The sequence below is a fragment of the Phymastichus coffea genome, unplaced genomic scaffold (assembly GCF_024137745.1).
Source record: "Phymastichus coffea isolate CEN01 unplaced genomic scaffold, Cenicafe_Pcof_1.1 PCOF00166, whole genome shotgun sequence".
Classification (NCBI taxonomy): domain Eukaryota; kingdom Metazoa; phylum Arthropoda; class Insecta; order Hymenoptera; family Eulophidae; genus Phymastichus; species Phymastichus coffea.
In genome coordinates this window covers 250,163-270,041 of record NW_026706977.1, presented here as the reverse complement: position 1 = coordinate 270,041, position 19,879 = coordinate 250,163, and the positions used below count along the sequence as shown (strand labels likewise).

Here is a 19,879-nt window from a genome sequence, read left to right as displayed (position 1 = left end):
ATGTCTTGTACGTTTTGAATAATTTCTTCGGAGCACTTTCGCGATCACAACGATGCTGCTTTCGGTCGCGTCGCTCGGAGACGCTGCGCTAACGAGGGTGTAGCTTCCTTTTCTCGGGCAAAATCAAATTCATGAATTTCGCGATCAAGATTACGGACTTTTTCTTCTCAAATGTCATTTGTGAAGTGTTTGGGACGTTTCAAACCACTACGTACACCTCGAAATGTGACATATCGACTACAAACGACGATTCGAACGAACCAATAGAAACGAGTAAAGAAAAAGTGGCCCGTACGTCTCTAGTACTTCGATTCGGCATCGTAAAAAACATAGAACGCGCGAACACAGGAGAATTAAAAAAAAAAAACTCACACAGAAAATCCAACTGCAGCGCGCCAACATTCGAACGAAAAAATAAAGAAGGAAGCAAGCGTTGCGTACCCTCGCGAGCTGAAGTCTCGAGAGCGACTCGTGAATTTCCAGGCGCTCGGCGGTGACTCGCGGAGCCTTCCCCCCCCCCCTCTCTCTCTCTCTCCCTGCGCCCGCTCGCGAATCTCCGCGTTCGGAAAGAGAGGGAGCTTTCGCGAGTGCATCTGCGCGCCGTCTTCCCTCCCTTTTTCTCACACGTGTTGCTTGTTGCTTCTTTTTTTTTGTTTTTGTTTTTCGGCTTCTACTTCTTCTTCCTCGGGGCTCTCTTTGTTGCGACGCGCACTCCCTCGCGCCGCCCGTGTCACGGCCGAGCCAAGGATAGTGCGCGCGTATGGTCGAGATGATTTTTCTCGGCCGTTTATTACACCTCGAATCGGCTCGCGTCGCTGCAACGGATTTTTCCCTTTTGTCGCGAGAGAGCGACAGTTGCGCCCAGCTACGTACACAGCTGCGCGCGCTCCGTTGCCGTATAAGCCGCCTTTCGTGAGAGTCGGCCCAGGGTTGCGATGCATCGCCACTTTTTGTCCCACTGCGACCACCCGAAATCATGTTTTTTTTTCTTCCTTTGTTTTCTTCTTCGAGCAGCATCGACGCATCGCTCACGATAGGACGGAGGCGTTTACCGGCGGCGCGCAAACGAAGAGCAACTTGTTGCCGTACGCTCGAGCGCGACAGGTTCGTCCATGCTTCCACCGAGCGAACGGCGCGTCGAGCGTAGCAAGGAAGAGAGAAGTCGCAAAGCAGCGGCGGGCCGCCGCGTCGTCCGACGCGTCGCGTCGAAGGGGTCAAAGGACAGTGGCCGAAAGCGAAACGCACGTGCGCGGCTCGCATGCCGCCAGGGGCCAACCGATCGAATTTGCATTTTCCGCAAGGAGCTCAGCGGCACGGCGAGCTGCCAGCGATAAATATGCTAAGTCGACACGACGACGACGACGACGACGACGACGACGACGACCGGAGTCGCGCGAAACATGCCACGGCATACGTATTTATTATTACGAGAGGCGCGCGATTGGCGCGAGATCTGCTCTCTGCTTTTTGGCCGTAGCTGGAGCCTGTGATTGTACGTACGGATATGATTTGGGCATTTATGTTCTTTTTCTTTGCGCGGCCTGAGTATATCGTAAATCGCGGTTAACAGAGGTTCAAGTTGTCGGTTTTTTTGCTAATTATGTTTCGTAGAATTCTTCATTCACGAGTTGGCCGACTAAAGTGCATCTATCATCGAAATTTGCACGGGTCATTTGCACGAAAATCCAGCTTACAAATGCCACTCTAATTATTTCGACATTGAAAATAGACTCGCGAGGATTCGTACAAAACGAAAAACAATAAAAAAGATAAAAAGAAGATAAAGCATCGAGCTCTAAACTCATTAGTCAAGTTGAAAAAAAAAGGGGGAAAAGGAATTCTCGCGCGGCATCTGGACTCGTTTCTAGTGTAAGTCGAGTGGCATCGGAAAAAAAAAAACGTGCTGCACGTGTGCTTTCTGTCTCCCTAAATGCATTCTCGCATTTTTCTTTCATGTCTGTGTGGGTGCTTTTCCTCCCTCTCTCTCTCGCTGGCCGAATATTCAAGACTGGTCTAAGGTATTCAAGAGAAAAACTTTTATTTGCTTTCGTTGTCGCTGCCTTCAATGTCGAGCGTGGGATGGTGTGTAAATAATAAAGCACAGCGTACAAGTAGTAAACGTGCACGAACTTTTAATGAAATCGCTACGTATGTACTTAGAGAACGCGCAAACTAATGATGATTCATAAAAAGCGAATGAATATACATAATAGCATCTTAGCCTAATGTGCGCGATGTACAAAATTTCGTAGTACGGTTCTTTTGTTATCTCCATAGATTACATGTGCGTGAGCAAATCAAACATTACAACGTATCCCTAAAAGCTATCCATTAAGATTGAAAAATAAATTGGAAGAAATCTCATATAACCATGATAAAATGTAACGAAGAAAAAATACATAGTATTCGGATTGCAACTGAAACAACAAGCATCGCAGCTGCCGCAGAACTTGCATTAATACAATCTGACCTGCTCGCAAGGTTGTTCGAAAGCCCTTGCTAGTACTCAATGGTAATGGTCTTGGTCTTGAGGTACTCATTGAGCGCTTCCTGTCCCAAATCTTTACCGAAACCAGATCTCTTAAAGCCACCGAACGGCGCGGCAACGTCGGTCTTATTGTAAGTATTGACAAACACGGTGCCGGCGTCAATCTTCTCGGCGAACCTCAATGCCCTGCTGATATCCTTGGTGAGGACGCCGGAAGCCAGGCCGTACTCGGTGTCGTTGGCTCGCGCGATAACGTCGTCGAGGTTCCTCGAGCTGAACTTGGAGACGATCATGATGGGGCCAAAGGACTCCTCGGTCGCCAAGAAAGTCCCGTCGCGCACGTCGGCGAAGATCGTTGGCTCGAAGTAGTAGCCCGGCCTCTCCAGCCTTCTGCCACCGTAGACCAGGCGCGCGCCTTCCCTCTGTCCCTCGCGCACGAATTCCAGCAGCTTCTCCAGGTGAGCTTCGTGATTCTGCGGGCCGTGGGAGGTGGCCCGATTCAGCGGGTCGCCTATGGTGATCTTTCTGGTCTCGGCCACCACCCGATCGAGAAACTCATCGTGGATGCTCTCCTCGACGAAGATCCGGCCTGAAACGATCGATCGATCGATCGGTCGACGGACGGAGAGCCGCAGCGCGACGAGCACGTACCTGCCGCGATGCAGTTCTCTCCCTTGTTGAAGAACACGCTGCTCATGGCCAGCCTGACCGCCTGCTGCATGTCGGCGTCTTCGAACACGACGAGCGGGCTCTTGCCGCCCAATTCCAGCGAGACCTTCTTCAAGTTGCTGTCGGCGCACGACCTCATGATCGTCTGGCCGATCTCCGTGGACCCGGTGAATCCCAGCTTGCGCACCGACGGATGGCCGACGATGGCGTTTCCGGCTTCCGCGCCTCTGCCCGGCACGATGTTTATCACGCCTGCGAGCACCGAGAACCGTCGGCTCGCGTGCCTCGGCCGGTCGACCAGCCGAGGCGAGCAGCCGCCGTTACCTGCTGGGATGCCGGCCTTGGCCGCGAGCTCGGCGAACTTGAGCGCGGTCAGCGGCGACGTCTGGGCCGGCTTCATCACCACGGTGTTGCCGGCAGCCAGACACGCGGCCATCTTCCACGACAGCATCATCAGCGGATAATTCCAGGGGGTGACCAGGCCGCAAACGCCGATCGGCTCTTTGCGGGTGATGGTGAGGTTGCGATTCGGCCGCGCGTGCGAGATGGGCACCGTCGAGCCTTGGATCTTGTCGCACCAGCCGGCGAAGTAGCGCCACGTTTCGATCGACATGCCGACGTGGGTCTTGAGCGCGAGAGTGTAGACCGCGCCGGAGTCCAAGCTCTCCAAGGTGGCCAGCTCCTCCTTGTGCTTTTCCATCAGGTCGGCGAGTCTGCGAGAGCCGGGGGTTCATTTGGAAACGTTACGTTTTATTTCTTTATTGTTATTGCGTTTTTTTTGCTCTTTCGAGAGGGGCAGCAGCAAATCTTTTCCGATGCTCACTTGAACAGCAGCGCGCCGCGTTCTCGAGCGCTGATCTTACTCCACTCGCCTTTCTCGAAGGCCACCTTGGCGGCTTTCACCGCGTCGTCGACGTCCTGCACCGATGCGCTTTGCACCCAACAGATGACGCTCTCGTCGTGCGGATTGATCGACGGGATCGGCTTGCTCCGGCCGTCGACGAAGCGACCGTCGATGAACAGTTGCCTGGGGAAACGCAGATCCATGTTGTTGACGCGCACCTCCACGGCATCGTAGCCGACCTGCTGCGCGGCGCTAGCTCCGCCGCGTTTCGCTACGATCGCCGTGGCCGTGAATTCGGAGAATACCGGTGCCATGAACACGTCCGTGTTCTGCAGGTGGACGTCGAGGCTGTCCTTCAGCTCTTCGACGAGGCGCACGACGTCCATGCTGCCGGCACCTGTCGTCCAACGGCAAGCGAGTCGTCAAAGGTGTTCTTTCTCTCTCCCCCCGGGCAAACCAAAGAAATCTCGCCGGGACCATACCGCAGGCGAAGAAATCCGTGTCGTCGTCGACCTCGAGCCTGAGTATGTCCTGCCAGATCTTTCTGATGGCTTCGACGCTCGCCAGCTCCTCCTCGGTGAACGCCACGCTGGCCGTGCCGTTTTGCGACTTGCCGTACTTGCTGGCGCTGATCGTCTTGCCGCCGACTTTGCAAACCTCCACTTTTACCCAGCCGCCCCTGGCTCTTATCAGCAGGCCCTCGTCGCTCACGACACCTAGCTGGCCGTCGACGTTCACTTCGTCGCCCACCGGCGTTTCCTTTCCTGTAGGCGGTGGTCGGCCGATTAGACAACGAGCTTGCCGCCCAAATGCTTTTTTCTCTTCCGACGCGCCACGAGCGAAAGACTTTCGCCGCGATCGATGGATAAGGTACTGTCTTTCGTTGCGCTGGACGCCAGTCGAAATCGCAAGGTCGCGGCAAGGCGATCGACACTCACCGTTCCAGAGGCTGCTCGCGTAGAATCTGACTTCCTGCTCGCCAACGAGAGTCCAAGCGCCGGGCGTCGAGTCGAGCGCTCTGACGAAGTCGTGGACCTGCTTCGCGTTCCTTTTCTTCCAGTCGATCCGCTGCAATTCCTTCTTGTTGAGCATCGCGTCGTAGGTCGCGCCGTCCTTCGGCTGAGGAATTCTCGGGGCGACACCGTCGGCGACGAGGTTCACGGCTTCGGCCATCGCCTTGATGCCCTCGGGATACATGAATCGCTTGTACAGAGAGTCCAGCGTGTCGTTCGGATCGACGTCGCAGCGGCGTTGGAGGAGGATCGGCCCGGTGTCCAGACCGTCGTCGGCCCAGAACACCGTGAAGCCGCCGGTTTCGTCGCCTTGGATCAGCGTCCTGCGAAACGCATTTGTATCTCGGTTAAGCGTATCCATCGAGTGCTCGTGTAGCTTCGCGGTTCGTTTTTCGTTTGTCATAGACGTTAACGATTGAGCCCTGCTTCGACAATTTCACGCCTGCTTCTACCGAGGAGAAAGAGAAATTAAACGCGCTCAAAGGCCAACGTTGCCTTCGAGGACTTTGGTAAATCACCTGGCGCCGCTGGAACGTCGCGAGTACTCACCAGCTGATAGCGCTGGCGCCGCGATGCCTCGGCAGAAGCGAGGGATGGTAGCATATGCTCCGGTAGCGCGGGTAATCGATCACCTCCATCGGTATGAACTGAGTGCAGAAGGGCAGCACGTTGAGGTCCACCTCGACGCTTCGATACTGCTCGAGCACCTCGGGTAGCGCCACCCCCTTGTTACGCCAGGCCTTGATCTTGAACACCGGCGTGCCATTGGACGATGCCACTTGAGCTGCGGCCGAAAAAAAAAAAAAAAAGAAGAAAATCCGAGCGCAATGTTTACTCGCTTCGCAGAGCGGAATCGTCGCCTCGATCCGCGACGGGCCTTCGCGAGAACGCCCCTTTACCTTTCTCTTTGGCGCGCCGCGTTGCGCAAGCTCGCGCCGACCTTATGCAATACGGGCAATTTCTTCCCGGCAGCCGACGCGACCGGATCAGCTGCATAATCGTTCTTACGCGAGCGAGCGCAACGCGGACGCCGCTGCGATATCCGACGACCTCCGCGAGCGCGAGGGGAGGAGGAAAATACGAGTCATCGTGGAAACTCCAATGATTTTGGGGGAGGAAAAGCAACGTGCGATATCGCGTCGTGATATTGCAAGCAAGTCTCTCTCTCTTTCTGCGCGCTGTGAATGCTGACTTTCCGTCACTTACCCAGCGGGTCTTCTCGATTATTCTTATCGGGAATCGTGAAAACTCCCGTAACCTCGTGACCATCTCTCTTGATTGCTTGATAAACCTCGGCCGCGAAATTGCTTTGGCCGATTATGGCGACTTTTAATTTTCGCGTGCTCACCTGTACAACAATGATTTCGTTTAAGTACAATTAGATCGCACACCCGACGGGCCTCGTAAAATGTATCATTTACAGCTGCGTTTGTTTGCTTCTTGTTCGTATGTTTTTTTTTTTCTTTCTTTCTTTCTTTTTACGAGCGTCGATTTCGCGTAATTGCAGTCTTTCTCTCTATGCGTAGAAAATGGGAAAATGCGTTGCACGCGAAAGTCAAATAAAAATAGACGTCAATCGTTTTGCGAAAGTTTTCGAAAACCGTTGATTTCCTGACAACTGACCCATTGCCGAGCTACGGCAAAACAAAGACCGCGTTAAAACCGAGCTACGACTGATTGAGCTGTAGTGGGTGATTCCGCACAACGTACGCGATATTTATTTACAAACGGAAGACGATAGCAAGCAAATCTTTTCGTTTACGCGACGAATCTTGCCAAGAGCCGTCCTGCATCCCCAACAACGATTAACGAAAAGAAAAAAAAAACAAAGAAAGAAAAGAAAGAAAAGAAAGAGAAAAAGAGGAAAACAAAAACAGTAAACACGAAAAGTAAATAATGACCAACCATTGTAGAAAGCAGCGGGTGATAGCAGCAACGCAGCTCAGGAAAACAAGGACGGGCCGTACACTGTACTCCGGGAGAAACTAGCGTGTGCGCGCGAGCGGCGCGCCGATGCTAATGCGAGAGAGAGAGAGAGAGAGAGAGAGAGAGAGAGAGAGAGCGGCGCGCGGTCGCTTTTCCCGAAGGCGGCGGCTTTTCGAGGAGAGCGAGAGCGGATAACCGGATCCGCGAGCTGCGCCGCCGTCCCCAAGTTGACTGAACTGCCGCGGCTGCCCGCGCTTATATAATCGGCTCCGACGCGCGGACACGCGCTGGCGCTCGATCGATCTGCATCTCGACCGATGCGCCGACGTGTGGGGATCCCCGTCCGGTGTGACGCGCGCGCGCCGTGCGTCGCGTCGGCTTATCCTGCAGGGGATGGACCAAAGCCGTTTGAGCGTGCACGCGCCTCGACGACACCAACGAGCCAGCGAAAGCGTACTCGAAGAAAGAATCATTCGATGCGCAGCAGCGTACACCTCGTCGTGTTCTTCGTTTCGTTGCGTACTCGTTGATAAATCCGCCTATCGCGGCTCGTCCATACGTGAATAGTGTGCGCGAACAACGAGTCATAGATTTTCCCGGAATCTCTCGATGATCATTTGCAACGAGGGAACGTGCTCTGTATAATAAATAAGTACATCGTCGTTTCTTTTCACTCCGTTTGGCCCGGATGAAAAATTCGGAAAATCTACGACAGCCGCGCGGTCGAACCGAGCTCCCTTCCGTATACGTGTACTAGCCGTTCACTGTGCTCTCTGCGCTATCTTCCCTCTCCACTTTGGATTCATCGTCGACTGGCGTTCAATAATGCAGCTGCCGCACTAAACGCGGCAATCCTTGCCGCTGCTGCGATCAATTTTAACGATAAAACCGTACGTCTGTGTTACATTTGTTTGCGATTGTTCTAGAACGTTTATTCGATAAGTTTTCCTTTCGTTCCCGGTTGCCAAGCGAGGAGTTTCAATTAATTTTCCAACAACTGTCACTTCGCCGCGCACCGGTCACCCGCTGCTCAGCGTTCTTCGTTCGCGCTCCCGCGGTCTGCTGTGGTTTCGTTCGAGCGCACGATCTACCCGAGGAGCTCGGCTGCCGTCGTGCGCGGCGATTCCATATACATCGCGAAGAGATTACGCCAGTCGCGGACGCGCCAGTGACACGCCAATTGCTCGCGGGGCCTCGTTTTCTTCGTCGCGCCCGCGGCACGAGCGACGACTCGACGAGCGAGAGGAGCAGCGCGATTTACGCGAGCGCGCGAACGATTGCCCGACTCATTGTCCCCGTTATCGCCACTGTTTACATTGATCAATCGAACGCGCCGAGCTGAAATAGGCTCGTAACCAATCGGTTTGCGCGCCAATCGCTCGTAGGTAATTTTAAACGTCAACGTCTTATCGGCCAAGCCAATAAAACAATGCCGGAGAGAGCGCGGATTGTAAACAGTGCAGGCGCGTGCGATTCGTTACGCGTTGTTTCCACGCCCGAACTTTCCTGCTTTGGGGAATCACCTCCGGCTGGCGGCGAGCTTAAATGGCCGCTTATCGCTCGGCAGATCACTCGGTCGAGTCGCTGCCGTGCGCGTCGTTCCGCGAGATCGAGCAGCCGAGTTTCGACGGAGTTGCGGAGGCGCGTCGATCGTCGACCCGTTCGTCCGGCGCGGCGCTTCGGAGCACCGAGCTTCTCAAAACGGACGACGACGTCGGCAAGTGTCTCGAAGCGACGGACGGACGCGTCCACGTCCAATGGAACGCGCGGAGAAAGAGAAACGAGTTGTTATCGCGCGTCGGGGGTCAGCGGTCCTCTCGCGACGCGCGATAACGCCGGTGGTCGCGCCTTATCTGCCAGCCTTACCAGCCTGACGCGGAGATTCGTCCGACGACGACGCCGCCGCGCTCTTCCGGAATTGTCGTATCGGGGGACGTCGCGCGTGGCGCGATCGCGCGCGCGAATCCTGCCTTTGCCTTGCCCGGCGCCGATTCATCGTGAATCGGCATATCGACTCGCGGATCGGCGACGTATTTCGAGAAGTGAGAAGCGGCTGGGGAAATTCCCGGGGATTACGCCGCGCTCGTTCGTTCGTTGTCCTCGCGCGAGTTTTATCGCACCGTCATAGGTCATAACGAACGACGCGCTTATTCGAATGAATTTCCATTGATAATTTTTTTTCTTCTCGTGCGTATTTGTTCGTAGCCGCGTTGAAGCGAAGAAATGTTACGAGCGATTACGTAATCTATATGTTACTGTGCTGGCATAATGTTCGTTCTCGAATTTACTTCGCAGTAAAGAATGCAGGTCACGTGCTCGTCACTCGGCGCACTTTTGCTGCTGTTACCAATGGTCAGCTGTGTGGGTATAAGCTATTTTCGACGCAAGAGTTCCCTGATTAAAAAAAAGGCTGCATCGTAATTGGATTTTATCACCTGTTATAAAGGCGTCGAGTCCGTCGTCTCCGAGCTACATTGGCGCAGTAGTTGAGTATCGACCAGTGACCGAGGGTCGGGATGGCCTCGAGGTTGCAGCGCAAAATGCTAATCATCTTCGGACAATCGTCAAGAAAGCATCCGAATCCGTAAGTCAACAATCCTTTACTACATCGACCGCGTATGTAAATCGAATTCCCCTTGAAGAGTGCGGACATCATTGTGTTCCCGGAAGTTGGTCTGAGTAGTTTCCCAGCAAATCTGACGGGTTGGTCCACTGCGCGAATCCGCGAGCATTACTACCACATGGCTTCCTACTTGCCGGATTCGCGAGACCAGGTCGTTTTATGCGGCTCCAGTGGCAATTACACGCAGGTACGACAACTACTCGGCCGATCAATTGCGGATCGCATCTCTCGGTTGTCGTCGACGTTCGCAGGCTTTGAAAAGCGTATCCTGCGCGGCCAGAGCATTCGGCATCTACGTGGTCGTCAATCACTACGAGAAAGTCGATTGCCGAGCGGAACAACCGAACTGCGCCGGCGACGGCTTCCTCATCTACAACACCAACGTGGTGTTCGACAGACAAGGTAGGCTGATCGCGCGCTATCGCAAGTACAACCTGTTCTTCGAGCCGGGCGTCAACGTCACTGCCGCCGCGGAGATATCCATTTTCGACACCGACTTCGGCGTGAGGTTCGGGCAAATCATTTGCAACGACATCCTCTACGGCGAGCCCGCCCTCGAGCTCGCGAGCAAGCACGGCAAGGACGTCGTGTTCTCGGCCGAGTGGTTTTCCGAGTTGCCATTCCTTACGTCGGTGCAGGCGCATTCCGCTTGGGCGTACGCGAACGACGTTAATCTGCTGAGCTCTGGCTTCAACGAGCCTGCGATTACTAACGGAGGTAACGATTCGACATTCTAAATATGAAATAATTATCGAGAGATTCTCATTTTATTTGTCTTGATTGAAGGGAGTGGCATATACTTAGGGCGGGCCGGTATATCGAGAGCAACGATTCCGAACGTGGCTTCTAATGTTCTCATCGTAACTGAAATTCCAAAAGTCATCAATGGTCAACGCCAGCCCCTTTCCAATCTGACGAGACCGAAAGCTTACGCATTTTCACAGTCGGAAGTTCCAACGGTGTGGGATAACGTCAAGGACTTCATGTACAAGGATGATTTTAGGACTTACACTACGGAGCTCGTCGACCCAAAGCAACTTTTGCACGAGAGGAAACTATGTAACCGTGGTCTTTGCTGTGATTTTAAGATCGATGTGAGTTTCAATGATAACCTTGCAAAGCAGTCTGGAAAGGATTACTACAGGTAATATGCGCTCATACGCGATGTAAAGAAGCGATTGATTATTTTTAAACTAAATGCAAATTTACATCAGTGTTATCCTTACATAAGCATTTGGATTGTTATAGATACAGAATTGGCGTATTCAATGGGACGCGACTTTTTGCTGGACTGTTCACCGTTGGAATCCAAGTCTGTGGTTTGTTCTTCTGTCGTGACGATACTTTAGCGAGCTGTGGCGATCGCTTCAGTCCCAACTCGAGCGTCATTAATCCGACGGTCTTCCACAAAATAGAAATAAAACAGATAGTCAGCGATCGCAGCGAGTATCGAAAGACATTTTATTTGCCAATGACGTTGACGGCCAACCTCATGCCAGTCGATTACTCAAAAATCAAATATCAAAATTATTTGAGTGAGATTGATGGAACCGCAAGAAAGTTATCTCTGAGGGAAAGCGAAAGCCAGCTAATGGCTTTTGCAATTTATGGAAGGAATTTGGCAAATGACGGAGCTAATCTCACTAAGCCTTGATATATTACTATTATGAAAAAGAATTTGCCAGAATAGGTGTAAACCACCGTGATTTTTTTAAATAAACTTTTTCTTTATTAATTCTCAAAACATCAATTTACGTCTATGAAGGCTTTTCCAACAAGATTCATAAAACTAATTGATTATTTCACACATATATACACATTTCGGTTTGATTTGGCAGTACAAATCACAATTGTTATATAAACCTCGAATACAAACATGATGTATCTATTTTACGTCTGAATAAATTTCTTTAACCGTCACTATTCAATCTGATAAAAAAAAATAAAAGTATGTACTTCGAGAAACTAACAATGGGCTACTAATATAAAAACGACAGTATGCCTCAGACTATTGTCTGTATAATCCTATATAGCACAATTTAAGCGACTAATTCAACTATTTCTATGTAAAATTCTATCGCAATTCAGCAAATTAATCTAAATTTTTCTACATATTATCTTACTTCTATCATAAAAAATCTTTTTCAATTCTGAGAAACAATTCAGATCGTATTTGGTATAAGATGAAAAAGGTCACCCTTTCAAAAGATCCATTTTGGATTTATACAATATATACTGGAATTCAGCCCTAAAAAGCCACAAATACACAATTTTATTTATAGTAAAATTAGCATGTATTATTGAAAATATTTCTGACTTACAGTTCTTTATCAGCTTGCTTCAAAATGAGAATACTTTTCTCACTGAGGTAATTAAACGGCCGAAAATTGCAGGTTTCCATCGTTTTCGTAATGGCAACTCTGGCCTGTAGTTCTGCATAATGTTTCACGTTCTTCAATTCCTTTGGCTCTAGTAATAACTGATGTATTTTCTTAATATTGATTAGAAGATTTCTAAAATTTTGAATCCGTGACGAAGATGCAATGACCGTCTGTAATCGATCGAAATGATACAATCGTAGTTTAAATTTTAACTAAATTTCAAATATGATGCTTTGCTCACCCCTTGAATTTTGTATTTGCGCCTAAGTATTTGTTCTATTTCGAAAACTTGACGATTCCATGGTTTTAAGGCTCGATTATATTGTTCATACGCTGACAATTCTGAAAATTAAAGTTGTACTGAATGATTGAAAATTTGAAATGAATTGCTTTAAAAATTTTGTTAGGTGGAATGAATTAGTTGATTGAGTTAAGTAAACTGATGAATGTGATGCCAATTAGAGGGTACCTCTTTCATCATTTGACGTATCAGTATCAAATTTCTCGTGATTTTCCGCGTCAGCATCATTCGGTTCCACGTGTTCATTATCTTGAGATGTCTCTTTCTTTTCCGTAACGAGACATGTTTCTTCTTGCGACGTACCTTATTGATTGAGAATGCATCTTAAAAAAATTCGAATGTCACAGCTTTTCTTCGTACAAGTCAAAAATTATTTCGGTATTGTGAACACACCCCAAAAACTTTGCAAAACGACCGACAGTGATTTATTTCTCTGTGTTTGAACATTTTTATGATGAATTCATAATGCCAAAATATTTTTGATGTGTAGAATACAACTCTATTTAACATTCGCTTTGCGGTGCTTCTATGAACTCAAAACCGAATTAAGTCATTAAACGTGTACGTGCATTTGAAATCAATAATATTAAAACGTACGTCAACTACAATAATATTGTAATTAATTGCACAAATTTACTTGATGGGCCTGCAAAAATCACAGCATCAGTTTCGGTGCAACTTTCGTCCGCGTCGTAGTTCATTACTATTTCTATATTGTCATACTCGTCGAAGTCAAAATTACATTTATCCCCTTGCAAAGCAAATAAAAAATTTTAAAATACTTTTGAAATACTTTGAATTCTAAGTGACAAAGTCAATTGAGAAGGGAAAATATGGTTTCTACTTGATAAATTTGAAGAAGAGCAGTTTTGCTGGGCACGTATTTCACTTAATAGAGACTCAGCCGGTCTGCACTTAGAAAGATTATAATCCGAGGCCAGTTCCTGTTTGACATTTGTTTCAATATCTTCACCAAGAAGCTCATTCACCTCCGATAATTCCATTTCGATCACCGATATGTGATCACAAATATCATCATACTGTTCACCCTGCAGTTTTTTGCGGCGGTCGTGTTGCATTTGCTTGAGCAATCGAAGCTCAAATGGCAATGTTCTCTTTTTTCTGAGAAAATTTGGCTTCTTTATAGTGATCGAATTTGTATCTTGCGCAGTCGGTGTCTCTTCGTCAGATGATGATTTTGTTGCACACATTGTTTTTGTCAGATGCAACCAATTTTACTTGCTTCCAATTGCCAATTAGGTTAGTTCGAGTCCGTTAAGATCGTTCAATGTAACCCTGCAACAGTCGTTTTTACGGTATTCAAATTGCAATGTCACTTGATGATTATTTAATGTTTTAAATAAATAGAAGATATTTCTTATTCGTATAAAATAAGTAATAAACAAAATTCACGTGACACGCGTAGCCCGATAGATCGGTTACTATTAAAATATGTGATATGAATTTTCTGTAAAAGGTTGAGAGAATCATGTGTGTTTATCCAAAATTGTACAGAGCCGGTTTAGCATTAGCAATAAATGTCGACACGTTGGTAAGTTTGAGGTAAGCCATTGCAATGTCAATTAGGTTTTGAATAACTATCTAACACCTTGAAGTAGTCGTAATAAGTTTTTATTTTCTATTGGTCGCAAGTTTCAAAATCTCAAATATACTCCCCAGAAAATCACTATTAATACGATATTTATTTATTGAAAATAGTCACTTAGGATCGTATATGTAAATCTTTTCAATAAATAAAGTGTTATATCAGTTTTCTCACTTGCGTACAAGAAAATTGAAGCTTATTATGAATACTTAAAAAAAAGTTTCATAACGATATATCTTCATGAGATTGATATTTACAAGTCAATAAAGAAAACATTCAATTTTCATTGTTTAACGTCGACTAACCTCCCCCCCCCCCCCCTTTTTCAATAAAAAAGTAATGAATGCTATGCTCGGATATGATCACGTGATATACCGGTATGAAACGGCAAATAAGGCTGTTTTTATGGTTTAGAATTGAGACTTTTTAGCAGTAATTAAAAATCCATTTTATCATCATTGATACGGACCAGTTTGAAGATAACGAAAATACAAAAAATAAGCTGCAGTCTTATCGTTTTCACACTCATTTTATGAAATTAGCAGCGAGTAAATTGTTTCATGAAAGTAAGAGATTATTTGGAATAGTTTTGACTATTTTTCTATTACTAATCGATAACCTGATGTTTGGATGTGCAAAATTGAAATAAATGTTGTAACATCGAAACCATTATTCAAAATATAACTGTTTAGCAGTAATTTGACTCTTATAATTGAAAAGAACTAAAAATTATTTATAGCAGTTTTCAATATGATAAATCATGAATTTGGAATAAGCGAAACTGCTTTACTAATACACATTTTCCTGCTGTGATATGCGTTTCGTGAAAAAATTGATAAATCCTCCTTTTTGAAAAATAATTTATGTTAAATATATTGATCAATATGGCAAGAAATAAAAAAAAGATAAGAGCGCGTCTGACGTCAGTATGAATGATAAAGTAAGTATGAAAAAATATAAAGAATAGGTAGATTCTGTGTAAGCATTTAAAAATATATAGCTAGCAAATTACGTAACGTTAATTTCCTGTCATAAAATGAACCATAAATATTGGAAATGCAAAAATAACAAGACTAATGAGTACTATAAAGAAGATATCATGTTCGATAACGTGATTTCTTTTACTTTCTTGTTGCTAACGCAATTGCTTTCGTTAAATGTTTCAGACTAGTTCATACATAAATTTTCTTCGCAACCACCGATTTTTTTAAAACTTGGTAAGTTTGTTATTACATATGATCCTTATCACGTACATATATAGTAGATACGTAACATAAAGGTAAACAGCCCCACGACTTTTCAGATCAATATGATAATTTGAAAAACTTTTTACCTTTTTGTTAAAAAAAAAACGCTTATTAACGACTCTTCCTTCTCCCGTGCCTGCCGCATTTTTCTCAAAAAACAAAACTTACATGCGAGTAGGCTGTCGCTTATACCTAGCACCTAGAGTCCTAGAAACTTGTATTTTTAAATCAATTTTGTAGTTGTAAGCAAGTAAAAAATGTAATTTAACAATTATTATAATTACGAATATGCAATTTCGAACGATTTGTAATTACAATCAAAATTGTCAAATTATATAATTTTTACTTGTTTGCAATTACAAAATTGATTTCTACAGTCTCTAGACTCTAGGTCTTAACATTTGCCTACTCGCATGTAAGTTTTACTGTTTACGAAAAGTGTGGTTGGCAGGAAAGAAGAGTAGATTTAATTAACTGTAACAGGATCATATGTAATGAGTATTATTGATACGAGTGTTTAGAATTGAGCACTTGGTAAATCGCCGATGGTCGTTTCTAATAAATATGTAATTATATCAATAATTACAAATTGATAGTTCTTTGATACGAGCTGATCATGCCTACGTCTCAAGGCACGTATTGGTAGGTTGAAAGTATATCTGCATTACCGGCATCGGGCTATAAGTGATATCTCATTATACGTACCGACATTTATAATGTTCAGACTATACTGACATTTTGGATGAAGGAACTCAGCAGGAAATTAATAATAATCATTCCAAAAAAATTATAGAACAACTGCGCGTCGTTAGTAAGAATAGGAAAACCGATTACTTATCTCGCGCAATTTCGTTTTAATTAATAATAAAAATATGACAAAGTTGTTAACCCACAGATTATCGATAATTGTATCTGCGTGACGTTTAAATATTGTTTCTACGTACATAAACCTGATGAATCGTTAGCAAAAATCATGCGAAGTTTATCGATATAATCAAAATATTATCATAACAATCCGTTAAGTAATAAATATTATTTCTCAGTACAGCGATACATGCACCTAAAAGAAAGGGTTATTTTCTGAAATAACCGTCAATGTCAACTATTAATTAGAAGTGGGTATTTTATACCACGTAAATATTGGAGTAGTTAAAATGATTGGTTATTGGGAAAATAAGCCATTCCTATCACTACAGCTCTTACACTGATAGGATAAAAGAACTCAGCGGAAAATTAACGAAAATGAAATTGGAAAAATTATAGAAAACTTGCGCATGATTGGCAAAGAACGCAGAACTCATTAATAATTCTGCGCAATTAAGATTTCGTTAATAAAACAAAAATTTCCAAAAGTTCCAAAAACCCCTAGAACATTGAGGATTATTTCAGAAAATAACCTATTCCTTAATACAGCTCTCACAATTTTGAGAGTGTGACTTATAATAATAAAAATGTACAGATCTATGTTACGGATTGATCTTTCAGGTGCATATGTATATGACTGTAGTGAGAAATAATATTTATTCCTTAACCGATAGTTATAATAATATTTTGATTGGATAGAAAAATTGCGTGTGATTTTTGCTAACGATTGAGCAGGCTTATGTATGTTGTAACAGTATTTAAACGCCGGGCAGATACAATTATCGATAATCTGTGGGTCAACAATTTTGTCAATTTTTTTTATTAATTAAAGCGAAATTGCCTGGGATTAATAATCTGTTTTCTTATGCTTACTAATAACGCTCAGTTTTTCTATAATTTTTTTTGGTACGATTATTATCGACTTCCCAGTGAGTCCCTTCATCCTGACATTTTTCGTAAATTCGTGCAGATACAGTTACCCATGATCTATGAGTGATCAACTCTGTATGATTTTGTAATTTTTAATTAATTGTATAATTTTTTTATCAATGATGAAATTGCGCGGAGTTATAAATAATTTTTGCTATCTTTGTTAACTACGCGCAGTTTTTCTATAATTTTTTTCGGTTAATTTTCGTTGATTTTCCGCTAAATTCCTTTAGCTGTCGAAAAGTTGTCCAAATAACTTTCTCAAAATTGCATCAATTAAACAAAGTTTTTTTTTTTAATGAAAGTACGTAATCTAGACTTTCGATTTTACTATTGGATTGATGTATATCAGTTGACCACGCGTGGAGATTATAAAAAAATGAAATATTTTTAGTCCAGATTATATAGAAGTATCCGGTTAAATTCTAGTGACATCCGATTTCAATTCTAATGAATTATGTTCCGAATGTTGGATACTGAACAACTCTTTATTCATATATTCTTATTTGAAAAGTACCACAATTAATAATACTGTTTTAAGATTGTAGTATTCTAGGAAGTTACTACATATAATTCATTAAAACAATTTATTTATTGTATAACTATGTTTATACATATAAATTTATATGCACCAGTAAAATATTGATGGCGGATAGAATAAACTTTCATACGCTTATAGCTGAAAGAAGTAAATGTTTGATAAAAAATGAAGACGTTTTAGTTTTAAGTGGTGTATACCTATATCAATTATTCACGTATATGTGTGTAAAACGTGCTTGCATTGTGAATAATGTGAACATGTAAAAATCAGTTGATTGAACTTGAATAATAAAATTCAAAAAAATTCAATAATTAACCATGTTCAATGATCGAGCTAACTTTATAGAGATTAACTTTGGGTACATTAACTTACTAGTTGCTTTATATAGTAATGAAAAACAGAAGATATTTTTTAAAGATGCAAATATTATGCTATTTTTTAATAGACATGGAATTTACATAATTTGTAGAAATGATCATTTTTAATAATGTTTTTTATTTATTTATTTATGGTTATCCAATAAATAAATTGATTTCTTGAATTGTATAATAACTTCACATAATATTACAACATTATAATAATATTAATTGCACTAATATAATTTATTTCCACACTAAATATTTGATAATTTGTTATTAATTTAATTACATAATATTTTCATTCGAATAAAAATATGTAAATAAAAAATTGTCTAGCATTAGAACATTTAGAACGCAATTCATTAGAATGGAAACCTAATGTCATTAGAATTTAATTGGATATTTTTTTATTAATCGGACCCCTGGGGTTATAGAGCTTAGTGTATGTTTTCGACTTCGATCAGACCCCAAGCTTCGTACCTATTTCAGGCATACTCTTACGCAGACCGCGACTCTTGATAAAAATCAGCTATTTGTTGTTAAAAATTATTATTATATCTCAAAACTACAGTTTGTTGCCAAAAAATATGTTCCAAAGTGTTGGTCGAGATTTTTTACTTTGGAGTGATGTTATTTGCAGGCATTTTTCTCAATAAATAAAATAATAAATGTTAGAGAAACCAAACCACGTCTTGACATTTTTCCAATTATTTTTTTCTTAATCACAAGCTTGTACATTGCAAAGATTTAGAGTTTCAAAAGACTGTTGCAACAACTTTATTATTCTAAGAACCGTATGAGTTTGGGGAAATACCGGCTCTGTATGGATATTGCTCGCACTGTGTCTGCACTTGGAGAAAACAATCAACAAAAACATCGGGTGCCATATTGTTATAAAGCTGCGAGAACGAGCGAGATGCGCGCGCGCGCGTGTGTGGGAAAACGTTAAGGAATAATTGTTTATAAATTTTTATATTCTACCGTACGTACTACGAATATTGTTAATTTATTAAAAATAATTGATGACCTCATTTGTTCCTTTTTATTACTCATTAGAAAAATTCGTAGGAAAATCAAGTGTTGCAAACCTGATAAGCTAAAAGTTAAACGTGTCCCGAATATTTTGAAATAATTAAGCTCGCTCCGCTGGGAGATTTTGCCGTTGCCGAGACAGAGGTCAATTTTCGCGCGAACGACAGCCTCTAATACGCCCGTTGAAATGACGCGTCGGCATAACGGCCCCGCAAATTTCCATTTCGCACAGAGCATCCCGCGCGCACAGCGAACGAGAGCGTCGGCCGTACGAAGCCGTGCCCGTGAAGTTCCCAGCGGGAAAATCGGCTGGGGCTATTCGAGTAAATATTTTGAGAACAACGATAAGGAAGAGGCTTGGACGCGCGGTGACGCGGCGTCTCCCAACCGATATCTCTCGCAGCTCGGGAAATCTGGTAGACGCTATTGCTGCTCACCCACGCGTCCACTTTCCATTTCGCGGACACGACCTTCTCGAGCTATTGGCATCGTAACATTACGTACGACCTACGCGTGTGCATTTAAGCAGATATCACTGGGTCGCGAGATAGTTCGGCGCCATTGTACACAACGAAGTATAGGACACATTGGCGGAATATACACTCGCGGCGTTGATGGCCCTTCCAACGCTAGGCAAATCTTGAAAACGTCGCTCGGCGACGGCAGCGCAACGCCTCCTATTGGTTCACTATTAACGTATTCGATTATGCGCGTGCTTCGCTTAACAATTCCCACTTACCTCGATACGTCGAAGCGAGACGAACCTTCTATAACATCTCAGAGCCGTGAGAAAAATACGCGTTTGCGTACAGGATGACGAGGAACGAAGCGCACTGTGGCCGGGGTACGCTTTACGGAGAATTTCCCAGCAGAAAAGTGTGGGGCGGGAGAACAGGACAGCACGTTAACTTTCCGCGTTAAGACGATGACGGCGGAGGGGGGGAAACTTCCGCTTCGATTAGGCAAACTCGAAATTGCAATGCACGCACCATTCATCGGATTTTATTCCTGTTTTGGGAAAACAGTGGGAGTGATTTTTTTTTTTTTTTTTTTCG

The 19,879-nt window shown here is 44.3% G+C and overlaps 3 protein-coding genes across 4 annotated transcripts; 1 reads left to right on the top strand and 2 right to left on the bottom strand.

The window, feature by feature from the left end:
* Positions 1–2,014: 2,014 nt before the first annotated feature.
* On the bottom strand, positions 2,015–7,152 carry LOC131673054 (cytosolic 10-formyltetrahydrofolate dehydrogenase). Its single transcript, XM_058950716.1, has 9 exons — positions 6,920–7,152; positions 6,221–6,362; positions 5,564–5,798; positions 4,940–5,337; positions 4,484–4,765; positions 3,981–4,398; positions 3,482–3,870; positions 3,140–3,409; positions 2,015–3,077 (listed from the first exon to the last, which is right to left on the bottom strand). The coding sequence occupies exons 1-9, from the start codon at positions 6,920–6,922 to the stop codon at positions 2,500–2,502; spliced, it is 2,715 nt and encodes a 904-aa protein (XP_058806699.1). The 5' UTR covers positions 6,923–7,152; the 3' UTR covers positions 2,015–2,499.
* Positions 7,153–7,596: 444 nt separating this feature from the next.
* Positions 7,597–11,226, top strand: LOC131673055 (vanin-like protein 1). 2 transcript variants are annotated; one of them, XM_058950718.1, is made up of 7 exons: positions 7,597–8,657; positions 9,236–9,301; positions 9,387–9,524; positions 9,583–9,750; positions 9,815–10,280; positions 10,350–10,707; positions 10,812–11,226. In XM_058950718.1, the coding sequence occupies exons 2-7, from the start codon at positions 9,242–9,244 to the stop codon at positions 11,215–11,217; spliced, it is 1,596 nt and encodes a 531-aa protein (XP_058806701.1). In that variant the 5' UTR covers positions 7,597–8,657; positions 9,236–9,241; the 3' UTR covers positions 11,218–11,226. The 2 variants fall into 2 exon arrangements, with proteins under 2 accessions (XP_058806701.1, XP_058806700.1); XM_058950717.1 differs by having other exon boundaries at positions 7,597–9,301.
* A 444-nt stretch (positions 11,227–11,670) lies between these two features.
* LOC131673056 (uncharacterized) lies at positions 11,671–19,688 on the bottom strand. Its single transcript, XM_058950719.1, has 7 exons — positions 19,564–19,688; positions 13,090–13,541; positions 12,883–12,996; positions 12,414–12,548; positions 12,186–12,286; positions 11,885–12,114; positions 11,671–11,811 (listed from the first exon to the last, which is right to left on the bottom strand). Exons 2-7 carry the CDS (start codon positions 13,454–13,456, stop codon positions 11,757–11,759), a joined length of 1,002 nt encoding a protein of 333 aa, XP_058806702.1. The 5' UTR covers positions 13,457–13,541; positions 19,564–19,688; the 3' UTR covers positions 11,671–11,756.
* Positions 19,689–19,879: the final 191 nt, after the last annotated feature.

Excerpts from the sequence above, each read along its gene's own strand:
- LOC131673054 (XM_058950716.1), bottom strand. Across the intron at positions 4,766-4,939 it reads CGCGAGCAGCCTCTGGAACG|GAAAGGAAACGCCGGTGGGC; the intron begins GTGAGTGTCGAT and ends CACCGCCTACAG. Across the intron at positions 4,399-4,483 it reads CACGGATTTCTTCGCCTGCG|GTGCCGGCAGCATGGACGTC; the intron begins GTATGGTCCCGG and ends GTTGGACGACAG.
- LOC131673055 (XM_058950718.1), top strand. The coding sequence starts at position 9,242 with ATGCAGGTCACGTGCTCGTCACTCGGCGCACTTTTGCTGCTGTTACCA. Across the intron at positions 9,302-9,386 it reads TGTTACCAATGGTCAGCTGT|GCGTCGAGTCCGTCGTCTCC; the intron begins GTGGGTATAAGC and ends CCTGTTATAAAG. Across the intron at positions 10,708-10,811 it reads TCTGGAAAGGATTACTACAG|ATACAGAATTGGCGTATTCA; the intron begins GTAATATGCGCT and ends GGATTGTTATAG.
- LOC131673056 (XM_058950719.1), bottom strand. The coding sequence starts at position 13,456 with ATGTGTGCAACAAAATCATCATCTGACGAAGAGACACCGACTGCGCAA. Across the intron at positions 12,549-12,882 it reads GATTTTTGCAGGCCCATCAA|GTACGTCGCAAGAAGAAACA; the intron begins GTAAATTTGTGC and ends TCAATCAATAAG. Across the intron at positions 12,115-12,185 it reads GCAAATACAAAATTCAAGGG|ACGGTCATTGCATCTTCGTC; the intron begins GTGAGCAAAGCA and ends GATCGATTACAG.